At 40.5% G+C, this 13,055-nt stretch overlaps 1 protein-coding gene across 1 annotated transcript in view; it reads left to right on the forward strand.

Moving 5' to 3' along the window:
- The window catches only part of CHN2 (chimerin 2), a 158,378-nt gene that overhangs the window by 78,661 nt on the left and 66,662 nt on the right, over nucleotides 1-13,055 (forward strand). Inside the window, exons 4-5 of the mRNA XM_021538178.4 lie at nucleotides 9,656-9,687; nucleotides 12,738-12,851. Of these exons, the coding sequence (XP_021393853.1) occupies nucleotides 9,656-9,687; nucleotides 12,738-12,851 (146 nt within the window). The remainder of the gene's footprint in view (nucleotides 1-9,655; nucleotides 9,688-12,737; nucleotides 12,852-13,055) is intronic.

Below are 13,055 nucleotides of genomic sequence, written 5' to 3' on the forward strand. Positions count from 1 at the left end.
ATGGTCTAGGTTATGATTTGCAGATTAGACTAGTGCTCATCTTCATCAGAGGTATGAGGTATGAACCAGTATGTGCATTCATTGATCACTGTGAAATGGAATAGTTAAAACCATCCTTTTGGAAAACATGATGGCAAGCTCTAACTTGTTTGATGAGCACAAACTGTAGGTAGCTGTCTTTATGGACTGATGAACGTGCTAATTATCCCTCTGGGTTTCCTTGAAATCTTTGCAAAGTTTCACGCTCTTTTCCATCACTCCTTGGAAGTGTGTGATGTGTGTGTGTCTGTGTTTGTGATTTTTTTGCTATTCTCCTAGATTTTTATTTCCTTTTACATATCTTTGTTACATATCAATCTTCTAATCTGGTTCTTTTTATTTAGACATGGTGTTGAATATAAGAAGTTTTCAAGCCAAAATAAATGAAAGCCTCTTTCATACCTCAACCTAGATAAAGTTTATCAGTAAGCCTACGTGTAGGTGAAAAAGCTATGTGCTTGTACAGGTTTACATACCTGTTCCAATTCAGGCCAGTATTCCCTGTGCCTGTAGAAGGGGGTCTTGCTCTCTTTGCTCTCTGACTTTGTGTTTGGTATCTTCTTTCAAGCTTCAAAATGAGGAACTGTCCTGGTTTAACCCTAACCAGCAGCCAAGCCCCACGCACCTGCTTAGTCACTGCCCCACCAGTGGGACTAGGGAGAGAATCAGAATAATAAAAAGAGAAAGCTCATGGGTTCAGATAAAGACAATTTAATAGGGAAAGCAGAAACTGCACACACAAGCAAAGCAAAACAAGGAATTAATTTATCATTCCCACAGGCAGGCAGGTGTTCTCCTCCTCAGGAGAACAGGGCTCCATCAGGTGTAACAGCTACTTGGGAAGACAAACACCATCACCCCAAATGTTCCCTCCTATTTCCTTCTTCCCCCGACTTTACATATTGAGCATGATGTCACATGGCCTGGAATATCCCTCTGGCCAGCTGGGCTCATTTGTCCCAGCTGTTTTTCCTCCCAGTTTCCCATTCACCCCAGCCCCTCACCAGCATGGCAGTATGAAAAGCAGAAAAGGCCTTGGCTCTGTGTAAACCCTGCTCAGCAGTAAAAAATATTCTCTGTGTTATCAAATGCATTTTAATCACAAATTGAAAATACGGACTCATACCAGCCACTGTGAAAAAAATTAATTCTACCCCAGTCAAAACCAGGAACTCAGAGTGTTGAGCGACTGATGAATTTGTATTTCCTAATATTAATAAATATAGAAACTCCCCACATGTCTCCGTCTTCCTTCCTATACTTCCTGTACATGTATGTATATAGCTAAAGACCAGAATGATCAAATCAGTCAGTTACACACATCTTTTGGAACTGTGGACTGTCATGGCATGTGTCATAGGAATGACCTGAGTGCTTCTCAGTTGTTACAGAAGGATCCAGAGCATTGATGTGGCTTACTGCATTTATCTGCTGCTGCTGGGGGTATTTTTCTTCCCATTTAAATGACTCAACAGATCATTCTTGAAAAAAGGGAGCATAGTTTAAATGTCATATTCAAATTTTTCATCCTGCATTCAGGGTAACATCGATATCCCTTTTACATTTAATGATGCCCTTACTGAGTGAATGGAAGCAGTACAACAAAATAGATGATTCCTGCTTTTGCTGTTGAAATTGTTTTAACCTGACCCTGTGTCCCCTGACTGTTTAGCAGCAGCCTCCTTGATTAAGATTTATTTCATTTTATTTTAGTTCATGGTCAGGGGACCATTATTTTCCTTACTGCATAAGAGAATATTTTTATTTTCTTTTCCTATTCAATCTTGATATTTTCTGTTAGAGCTGAGCATATATAGAAATATTTTATGCTTTAGTAGCAATAGAAATGTCCTTTTTGGGAAAGACTTTTGTTATCTTCTGGAGTTTATAGTGTTTTGTCTGGTGTATTGATTATTGGCTGCTGGTTAGCTTGTTCAAGGTCATAGAAGGGAAACAAACCTGAGTTAAAAATACCCTCAGAAAAGATGGCTTAAAGCAGCTCTTTTGAAAATTTGGTACAAGCAAGTAAGTAAACAAATTGTATAAATTATTTGAGCATAATTTGCCTTTAAAAATGGTAGAAATAACCTTGACTGAATGGAAATCAACCTGCAGTAAGTGCTGCAGCAACAGTCACATCTGCAGAGCTTCCTGTGTTTCTTTGCTATGTGTTATCCTTCTGCAAAAGAGTCATTATGCATTTTGCCTTCTATGTAGGTTGCAGCATGCCATCAGAGCAGAGATGTGCAGCTTTGAACAGCAGTTAATAAAAACATTCTTTGTGCTCTTCACTCTTGTCTTATATTATTTTACATTCTTTCTAGTGATGAAGAACACTCCTCCCTTCTCCCTGGCACTGTAAATTTTTCCACAGAATTATTTTGTTAGAAGATACCAAACACAATTTGGCACTTCATTATGATGATGATGGATTTAAACTGGCTTCTGTTATTTAGTTAAGTGATGACAAGTTTATCACTTGAAGGCTTGACTTTCTCCTGCAGAACAGCTCTCTTGGTGCCTTGCCTTCTCAATGTTGCCTTCTCTCCTGAGAGCCCCATAGTTGTGGGCAGAGTGTTATTGTTGTTTTATATGTGATTTTTACAGCCTATTCAAGTCTGCTCCTTGCTTCTCCCTATCTCCTGAGAACAGTCCAGGCAGAGAAGAGGAATAGGCTTGCTATCTTAAGGCCAGAAGCAACTCAAGATGTTGTTATCCCTAGGTCAAAATGATCTTTGCATATTCATTTCTTAAAGCCTTGAAAAGGGCTTCATGAGGATTTCTTGACTGCCTCTGCTTATTTGGTTAGTGTTTAATTATTTTTTACCTTTTTCTTAGTTCTATCTTATATTTTAGCAGTTTAAGCTTTCTTCTTGTCACATCTAGTCAACACACAGACAACAAATTTATTTCCTCTGGAAAGCAGCCTTCTTTGTACCTTTCTGCAACAGCCCCTCTCTGTCTTCTTTAGTCTTTCTTCATGTCTTTTCAGGTTGCTAAACTCCTGCTCACTCCGTTTACTTGCTCCAGTCCTTTAGAGGTGGTGCTGAACCCACAGTCAGTATTCCATCTAGAGACTTTCTGAGTGGACATCACAAGGAGAGGATTATTCTAAAGTGTCTTGTCATTCTTGGGTTTGTACCTCAGTATGACATTCTGGGTTTGGCAATTTTTGCTACAGACAGCATACGGTGATTTAAGTTCATTTATTGATCCATAATGATGTGATTGTTATGATCGTGAAAATGATAGTGAAAATGATCTGATCCTTTTCTGCAGAGATCTGTCTAGTCATTGACCCTCTGGTGTTTTGAGTGGATTTGACATCTTGCTCCCAGCTACTTTCCTGGAGGCACTGTAATCCCTTGTTGTCTTGTGGCTAAATGTGCATCCTTGAAGTGCCATCCATAAAGCCACCCATAAAGCTGGCGTCTCCGTGGCTCTGTGACTGACTGATAAAAGGAGATGCACACTTTTAAACCATTTGTGTCACCTTTCTCTCTGCACAGCTTCTGGCACTTGGGCAGTGCAGGTGGAATATGTGCTGGGGACTTGGGCATTGCTGGTTTCTTTCTGAGGAATGCCTTTGCTCCTCCCTCACTACACAAAGTACTCCAAGAAACATAGTCAGGAATGTCAATGTCAGTGACATTGACTGAAAACCTTAAGGGGAAAAAACATCTTTTGGTTATGTAGGGTCACGTTAAGTTCCACATCTGGCCTGTTCTTGGATGGAGAATAGCGATGTTGTGTTGCTGCTATTCCTGCTGACAAAACTAGCAACAGACTTTGTGGTGTGAAACATTTTGCAAAACCAAGAGTTTTTTCTCTCTGAAAACATTGGTGCCAGAGAGTCTGATAAGGTAATAAAGGGAAAAAAATGGTTAAAAGGTAAAAGAAAGATAAATATTTCCCTTCCAAAAGAATTGCTTAAGAATCATTGGTGTGAAATGATTAATCCTATTTGGAGACAATTTTAGACATTGCTAATTGATCTAAGTAGAATTTTTCCTTTAAAAATGTGGAGGAAAAAAAAAAGAAGGTTTTTATAGGAGTGATGAAATACAGCATAGTTTTCCTTCATTCCATTTAATAGGGGCTTGCAATTTCTCTTAATCCATTTTGGTTGTTGATTGTAGGTATAAAGTTTGCAGTGGGCTTATGATAAATCTGCCAAAAGCTGAACTATACAGACAATAAACTCCTTTTCTTTACAGTCTGTTTTTTACTGGGCTTGTCTTTGAAAGCTTCTCTTCCAACCCTTCTATTTCTCTTTATGTCAAACTGAGCTGAAAAACATATTTATATCCAGTCAACCAGAGTTGCTGAAAGATAATTAGGATTGTTCCAAACAGAAAATATATCAGACTAAACTTCCTTTGGGAAAATGCCTCACTGCCTGTGCTGAGTAAACACACCAACATTATTAACTGGTGGATCCTTTTTCCCTGTTCTTTCTGTATTTTGGAGAACAGAGAACCAGGTGCAGCTACCCACCTTATTGTTTCTTTCTGAAACAATATTTATATTCTCATCATGGATGTATTAAGGTAGTGGCTGAAATGGGTCCACAGTACACAATGTTATACTGTGCTGGCCCTTCTGACTTCGAGAACTGCTGTCCTAGGGGGATTTCTAAACTCATTCCAGCATTTCTAGATTTGAGTTCTGTCCACTGGATAAGGAAATATGTCTCGTGCATTGAGGCTGAAGAGAAATTAATTTTTTTCTGAAATTAGGGTTATTTTATTTCTGTGGTAGTACTTACACAGAAAGAATTCTTCAGGGTATCTTGAAATCTTCAGTGCAGTGTGGCTCGGATGTCAATGTTGCAATGAAAATCTGGCACATTAGGGGATGCTCACCTTCTGCCAGCATGGCTCCCAGTACTTCTGTGACGAGTTAACTTGCAGAGTGGTATGGGATTTTAATACAGTAATCTGTACTGTAGTGGGAATATGTCATGCTAGGGCTAAACCATCCTGGCCAGAAGAAGAGCCACAAATCCCAGTGTATTGAAATTTAGTAAACTTCAAAATAATGTAAACATAATATATTGAATTAGCTCAGATAGCTAGTTCATTTTAAGAAGGTTTATTTTCTTCTCAGTGTTGACATGAAATCCAAGTACAGCCTTGAAGGATATGCTGTAACATTGTAAAAAATAATGTAAAACTAGACTGAACAAGTAAGGGGTTTTTGTGGGGTGGGGAGAGGCAATTAGGTTTGAGAGGCTGGCAGTCAAGGCTGCAGTATGCAGAATATCTCAAACATGAGCTTCCAAAGGCCTTTGTAGAGTGCCAGGAGAGCTGTGCAGAGTTTCATTTCTCTTTGAGCATGCATCAAGATTAGATGTCATTGAATGTTGCTGGCTTTGTAAGATTACTGGATTAGTAGTGATTTAGGTTGTTTTACCATACATCTTATTTCCTGATCAATGTGACATGAGTTTTAAACAATTTAGGCATTCACTGGTGTTTCACAATTTATACAACTATGAATTTCATTAGTGATTTTCAGCATATTCCCCATGGTTTCTGGAACAACAGCCAGAAATGCCTGCTCTGGAAGAACATTTTTGGTTTGAAATTGGCAATAATGCCTTGTTTTAAGCCAAAAAATTATCATCTCACATTTGAATTGAAAGCTGCCACATACTTTTAGCGGAGAGGGAGAAACCATGTAATTTATCTTCTGTATGGGGAAAGTAAAAGCAAGCTGTGATGCTCTTCAAGGCAAAATATGTTTTCACTTGTGAAGAGCTGTAATTTGCCTTATGTAATTTTCCTCATTTTTGTACCTTGTTTTTGTCTGTTAGCATAAGGATCCATAATGATTCGAACCCTCTGATCTCTCTCCTTGTTCCTTGTCTAGGGAGTTAAGCATCAGAGCCAACTGGTTGCCTAGGAAAGGTGGTTCTTTTTTCACCTTTTTTCAGCAAGGAAATTGTGAGGGCTATACTGAAAGTGACGTAAGTGTTCTTCATGACCATTATCTATGCAAAAAAACCCATAAGTTGTCTGTTCTCAGAACAGGGCTGATTGTTCTGGGCTCCTACCACCAGGAAATAGTCACTTCCCTACCTGTGGATTTTCTTCTCTTTCTGCTGCTGAGAGTTCTTTCAGGTGGATCTGCTTGACTTTGTGTGTGCAAGCCCATTTATAACAGGAAAGGAAAAGCTAATCCCAACTGAATTTCAGTCACCTTTGCCTTCTGGAATATATAGAATTTCCCTTGAAGTTTTTACAGAGTCTGCAGTCGGCACAAAACAGACCTACTGGCTCCTTTGATATTTTTAAGCCTCTGCTTCATCAATTGTGCAGGCTTTTGGTTTATTTCCAAGTTCAGTCCAACATTCTGGTTTTGATGTAGAGACCCTGATGTTATTTTTGATCTTTTATCTTGCTTTAACTTTGTTTCCTTGTGTTTGTTCCTAGCCATAAATTTGGTTAGGGCAGAAATTATTATTTCAGGGCAAAGGTTGCAGTAAGCACAAGAGGGGATTTTTAGATTCTGAGACACCAGGATGGTCTGACAGATCAGGAGCTTCATTTCAGGAAGTATTACAGTGTTTTTCCTGTCTAAAGCCAAATACTGAAGTTGTGGTGATTTTAGACATGTGAATGCCAAAAGATGTTGGAGTGAAGGTTTCTGTTCTATGGAATAGGAGGAAGAAGAGGGAAGTAGAGAGACTTTGTGTGGATTCTCAGTAGAGCAAATCTTTTAGCTCATGAACAACAGGGAAAGTAGAAATCACATTATCCAGTGGTTCAGTCAGTTGCTAGTCAAATGATAAAAATTTCACAGAAAATTTTGTATTTTTGCATAAATAGTGTGAGAAGGATGAAAAAATGTACCTCTCTTTGTTCAAGAAGTTATTTCCAGATTGCTTATATATATTATATATATATATATATATATATAGTTACATATATATACATATATGGGGGAACCCATAAGCTAATTTTGAAGGTGTGTCCGAGTACCTCTTTCATTTTCTAAGGTAGATTGAAAGTGTTGGGGTTTATTCTGTATATTAATGCAATCAATGTAAATCAGTGTTTTTAAATAGAAGCAGATTCTGACTACTAAATGAAAGTCATGCTTTACTTCTTTTGTCTAAGTGTTTTATTTGGCAGTTTTCAGTGTACTGAGTAGCTTTCGTTTCCATGAAAGAGAACATTGCCTGTGGTGGTCTTATGCACCCCAGCTTCTGGTACCCAACTTTTAATTGAGTTTCCAGCTAAAGCTATGCTTTCAAGGGTTATTAAGGTCTATAAGGATGGCAGGAAGGGTTGAAGATGGATGTATGAACAACCTCCTTTCAGAGGCAATATGTCTTTTGTTGATTATTTTTTTACTTAAAAATAGAAAGTTAAATTGAATTAATGCAATTTCTTCTCAAGTTCCCATATATGCACATAGAAACACAGCACCTGCACTTGGCAATTCCTTTGATTTTGTTCTCTCTTCAGGTCTGTGTATTTTTTCTCTCTTATTCCTACCCCTCCGAGCTCAGAAATGTTTGTATCAAGGTATTATTCCTGGGCAGGAGTTCCAAGGGTATGATACTGCTATTGTTAGTGCCGTGCTAGAAGAGAAATGCCGAGCTGGGAAAGAAGCACAGTAAGGACTTGATTGAACTCCCATAGGGCTTCCATTGAAGATTCTCATTATCTTGTACAGACTTTTGTTCATCTTGTGCTGTGTTGTAGCCCTAGTGACTGCAGGGTAGAAAGTCAGCTGCTTCTCTTCAGTGCTTGGCGTGTAGAATCAAAAATGTGACAGTTAGGCATTTGCTATTCAGAAGAGAAAAAAAAAGTAAAAAGAAAACCTTTGCCAATTTAAAGTTTTTATGAGCGAAATAATAAGAATTCATGAAAACAAGAACAAGAGCACTTGTTTCCAGTCAGAGAAATGGAGGGAAAATCACAAAATGGGTTTTATGCTAAAGAATGAAGCAGTCTTGAAACCGCAATTTGTCATACATGTGCTAGCATGTATGAAGCAGTAATTCCACCGATATAGACATCTTCATGGAGATAGGCAGAGCTCAGATAATATTATTCCATAATTTGGAGACTTTATGTGTATCTTAGAGGAAGTTCTGTCTCTCTTACTGATGAAGGCACAGCCTGAAGCTGCAGCCCGGTGAGATGACGCTGTTGGTCTGATCTGCAGCTGGCGAGGGAGCGGCTCCTCCTGCAGACACCTGGGCGCGGATGCGTTCGTGATTAACAATCCCGTTGGTGATGCCTGGCCCTTACCGATCCCGTTGGTGATGCCTGGCGTCACCGATCCCGTTGGTGATGGCTAGCCTTTACCAATCCCGTTCGTGATGCCTGGCATTACCGATCCCATTGGTGATGCCTGGCGTCACCGATCCCGTTGGTGGTGCCTGGCTGTTAATATGATCCCGTTAGTGATGCTTGGCGTCACCGATCCCGTTAGTGATGCCTGGCGTCACCGATCCCGTTGGTGATGCCTGGCTGTTAATATGATCCCGTTAGTGATGCCTGGCGTCACCGATCCCGTTGGTGATGCCTGGCTGTTAATATGATCCCGTTGGTGATGCCTAGCCCTTACCGATCCCGTTGGTGATGCCCTGGTCGCTAATGATCCCCGGCCGGGCCGCGTTAATTGGGGCGCCCCCGGAGCGGCCCCGAGCCAAGGCTGGGCGTGCAGCGCCCCCTGCCGGCCCCGCCGCGGGAGCCGCCGGGCAGGGACGCGCGGCACCGGGAGCGGCACCGGGAGCCGGGAGCGGCACCGGGAGCGGCACCGGGAGCCGGGAGCGGCACCGGGAGCGGCACCGGGAGCAGCACCGGGAGCCGGGAGCGGCACCGGGAGCGGCACCGGGAGCCGGGAGCGGCACCGGGAGCGGCACCGGGAGCAGCACCGGGAGCCGGGAGCGGCACCGGGAGCCGGGAGCGGCACCGGGAGCGGCACCGGGAGCCGGGAGCGGCACCGGGAGCCGGGAGCGGCACCGGCAGCCGCCGTGCCGCGCGTGCCCAGACCCCGCGGGTGACAGCCTGGCGTCCCTGAGATTTGCTTCAAACATCTCTGAAACGATCAACAGTCTTCCCGGTCAGGCCCACAAAAGCTTAAGACTTCACGGAATTTAAGACTAGGTCTAAATATATAAAATCTTTGTTCTTTTCCGAGGATATGAAACACTTTGGTTTGGGTCAGTTGCCATATAAAAGCAAAAAATGTATATAAATGTCTATATTATATGTATTATATATACCTTATGCCTATGTAATATAAATAAAGGCCATACAAATGCATACAAAGGGTATATAACAAAAATACATTATAAAGACTAGATTGACAAAACTGCAGTAAAATATTCTTTGTCTGTTTGGTCAGATTTCATACAATTATGTGTAATTCTATTTTTTGACCACTGATAAATGTTTTCCCTCCCAGAAATATATCAATAAAACCACCTCTTCTGTTTTCATTTTTCTGTTCTTCTTCACAGTTTTGAGTCTACACAATATTGTAGCTTTGATGGGTGCAGTAATCCTCCTTATTAATCAAGAGTAATTTATTTTCATGTAGTTTATGTAGAATTATATTTTTAATACTTTTTTTTCTTTCTTTCAAAACTTAGGTGGAGAACAGACCAAAGTATTATGGAAGAGAGTAAGTGGTTTTCTCTTTTAAGTGTCTCTTGGGTATATCCAAAAGTTGTTAAGTTGTTACTCTAGAACTAAAAAAAAAAAAAAAAAAAAAAAGGTACAATGGAGGTCTAATATTTTATTTTACCTTTTGCTTTAATTGGGAACCAAATACAATTAAATAGCTGTGTTACAGTCCATTGCTGCTGGTCACAATCCTTGGATTATGCTGTTGTGTGAGCCTTCATGTTTATTTTACTTCTCTCAGGAAAGTCTTAAGCAAAAAATGTTGTCTGGAGTATTCCTTCCTTTTATTTTAGCTGTTGTTTAAACCTGCTGGTGGTTCTGCTCTGGCCTGGGAATGGGAGAAGCAGCTTATCTCTCTCACTGCCTTTTTGTGTATCCTATGCTTTCACTACCCTATTGAGTTGTGAAAGTATGTGTTCAGTGCTGCTTGTGTGCTGTTCTCCCTGCTAAAGTTACAAATACCCAAAAAAGAGGCATATTTTTCTTTGAAGAAAAATACCAAACCTGATTTCTTTGGGCTCACCAGTCTTTTTGCAAATAAATAACTAGGCAGGGGCTGTGTTGTGCATTAGCATGGAGATCTGGGCAGGTGAAGGTGAAAGGCACAGCCACTGCAGCAGCCACCCAGCCTTGGCATTTGGCCTTTACTGGAGTCATATGCTGAGACCCCAGCCCTTATCACTGGCAGAATTACTTAGATCCCATGTTCTATTTTTCATTCCATCCCAGACACACCATATATGTTTAATGATCCTTTTCTACCACCAGAAACCTCAAGAACCAGTAGCTTTGCCCCTAAATACTAACGTTTCATTTTTAAAATATTACCTTTGCCAATGAGGAATTCAGATCTAGCCACTAAAGTACGACTGAGCTGAAGACAACAGCTAGATGAGTAACACATCACACTTCCTACAGCAGGACTTGTAAAACCATTCCTGCAGTCTCTTACCCAGGAACGTGCCTGGGTTTGTGGGGCAGCAGGGCTGACAAAGACTGTAAGATGTCATCTTGGTGAACCTGTCCAGGCAAGACCACCTTAGTTACTATCATTCAGAAAGGAGATTTCAGAAGTACTGAGGTAGTCCTATAAAAGCAGCTGATTCAGTACTCAGAAGTACTTGGAAAGAGAAACAGGAATTTCTAGGGAAAGAAACTGAAAAAGCCTTTGTAACATTACTGTATAAATCTGTGATGTGGCTGCATTTTAAGTAATGCACATATTTCTGGTCCCCCTCTGCCATTTACTCCTCCATCCTTGTCTCAAAGGTTATGGGAGAAGAGGAAGGTACTGCGAGGGGCAGCAATGGGGGAGCAAAGGGATGCATCTCCTGCCATGGCAGAACAGGTCACCTCAGTGGTGCCCAAGAAAGGGACATGCACAGTACCTTTTTCAAGTTCATTGTCAGAGGCAGCTGCAGAGGCCAAAAGCACCGAGATCTAAAAGGGTTTACAAGTGAGATTCTCAAATATGTGAAGGGTAAGGTCACAAGTGATCAGACACGATTGTGTCTAAAGCAGTGATGGATAGACAGGGATGAGAAGTGAAAGAAATATGTCACTGCTTCCTGCACTCTTTCTGTGAGCATTTCTTGTTGGCTGCTGTCAGAAGCAGGCATTAGTTCAGCGGATCTTGTACCACGTACAAGCTCTTTTCATGCTCTTATAAAAATGCACTAAAAATATCCATAAGAAAGCCAAGATTACCCAGTGCTTACCACTCGTGGTTAAAGAATTTTCACAGGTACCCCAAGTATCACATCCAAGTGATTTCTTAAATTGATCATAGATATTTTGTCCTGATGTCTAACCTAATATCTGCTGTATCTTGTGGGGAATAGCTCATGCTTATTATTTTTGACTAAAATTACGAATTGCCCTGAGTTTACTGGTTAAAATCATGTTTCAGTTATGTCATTTAGAGGATGTTTGTCCCCTACCTGTACAGATAGAAAAGATTAATCAATTCACATTATCTTTAACATAAAGTCACACTGGAAAGGTCATCTAAACCTACTATTTTCAACATTTATTAGTTGTGAAAAGACAACTTAGAGAGAATGAAACAATTGCATTTACATCCAATGTGTTTTTCTTCTCTTTCACTACTGAGCCAGAGGCAGTGTTAGGAATGTGCCACTTCATATGTATTGTCAGAAAAGATAAAATGCTGAAGGCCAGTACATTTTAGTGCCTTTTTTTAGACAGCAGCAAAAATAGGAACTTTCAAAACCTCTGAAGAGACCCTCAGAGACTTATCAGCTAGCAAAATGTGCGTAGGAGTTAAGACTCAAACTGCTGTCAAGACTGAATTTGTACTTATGGAGAGATCACTGCTAAATATTGGTTTTCATAAGGTTAATTGTGCATCCTAGGCCCTCTTTCTTTCTTAAAATAGCAATGACAAAAGAATCAGAGAAGTAGTGCTTTTTTCCAGCACTGAATGAGGCGCTCCTTGACATGAAGAAAACAATGTTTTTCTCAATACTTCTCTGTACCTTCTTCTACTTTAATATATGCAGAATAGAATTTTGAATAATTGTTTCCATTTTTGTCTCTGTTTTCCTTACAAATTTGAGGAAGCAATATAATATTAAAATGAAGCAAATTGATTATAAGACCTATGATTGTAATTATGCTTAAATATTTGTGTATATAAATACCTACCTTTAAATAACTACATATTAAAATGCAATAATTCCATTTTTTTAAATGCCTTTTCACCTAGTTTTCAATTCTGTTGTAAGACCACTAGAAAGGAAACAAGGAGGAGGGGCATAGACTGGTAAAAGAGAAAAGTTGTGAAAAGACCAGGCATTTACAGAAAATAATCTTGGGGTGCAGCTGAGCTTGTCCTGACTGAAAGTGCATTTTCAATGTAATTTTTGTATCTATGCTGAACTTGTCCAGGCCATCCTGCTCCTTGGATCCCTGATGGCTTAGACCACAGTGCTCGAGAGTGCTGAAGTTTTCAAATGTCTTCTGGGGTGGAGAAGGGTATTTTTCTGGTTGGATTATTCTGTAAGTCACTGAAATATTTCCCCTTAGGTTTCACGGGATCATTTCTCGGGAGCAAGCCGATGAAATACTTGCTGGTGTAGAAGGAGCGTATATTCTTAGAGAAAGCCAGCGGCAACCCGGCTGCTACACCCTTGCTCTCAGGTAAATGCTGGTTTAATAGAGGCTTATAGTTCCAATGTGAATGTGCTTCATGGAGGGGCTTATGTTGGTCCCTTCTGAGTGAAGTCTGTCTCCACCATTACCTATACACTGTGTGACACCAGAGTGCTTTTGCACCCTCTTCTCAGCACTTGGACCATCACGGTCCTGCAGCAACTCCATCTCTCCTTCAGCACCTGGCTAGGA

This window comes from Lonchura striata, chromosome 2 (assembly GCF_050655825.1).
Source record: "Lonchura striata isolate lonStrDom1 chromosome 2, ASM5065582v1, whole genome shotgun sequence".
Taxonomy (NCBI): domain Eukaryota; kingdom Metazoa; phylum Chordata; class Aves; order Passeriformes; family Estrildidae; genus Lonchura; species Lonchura striata.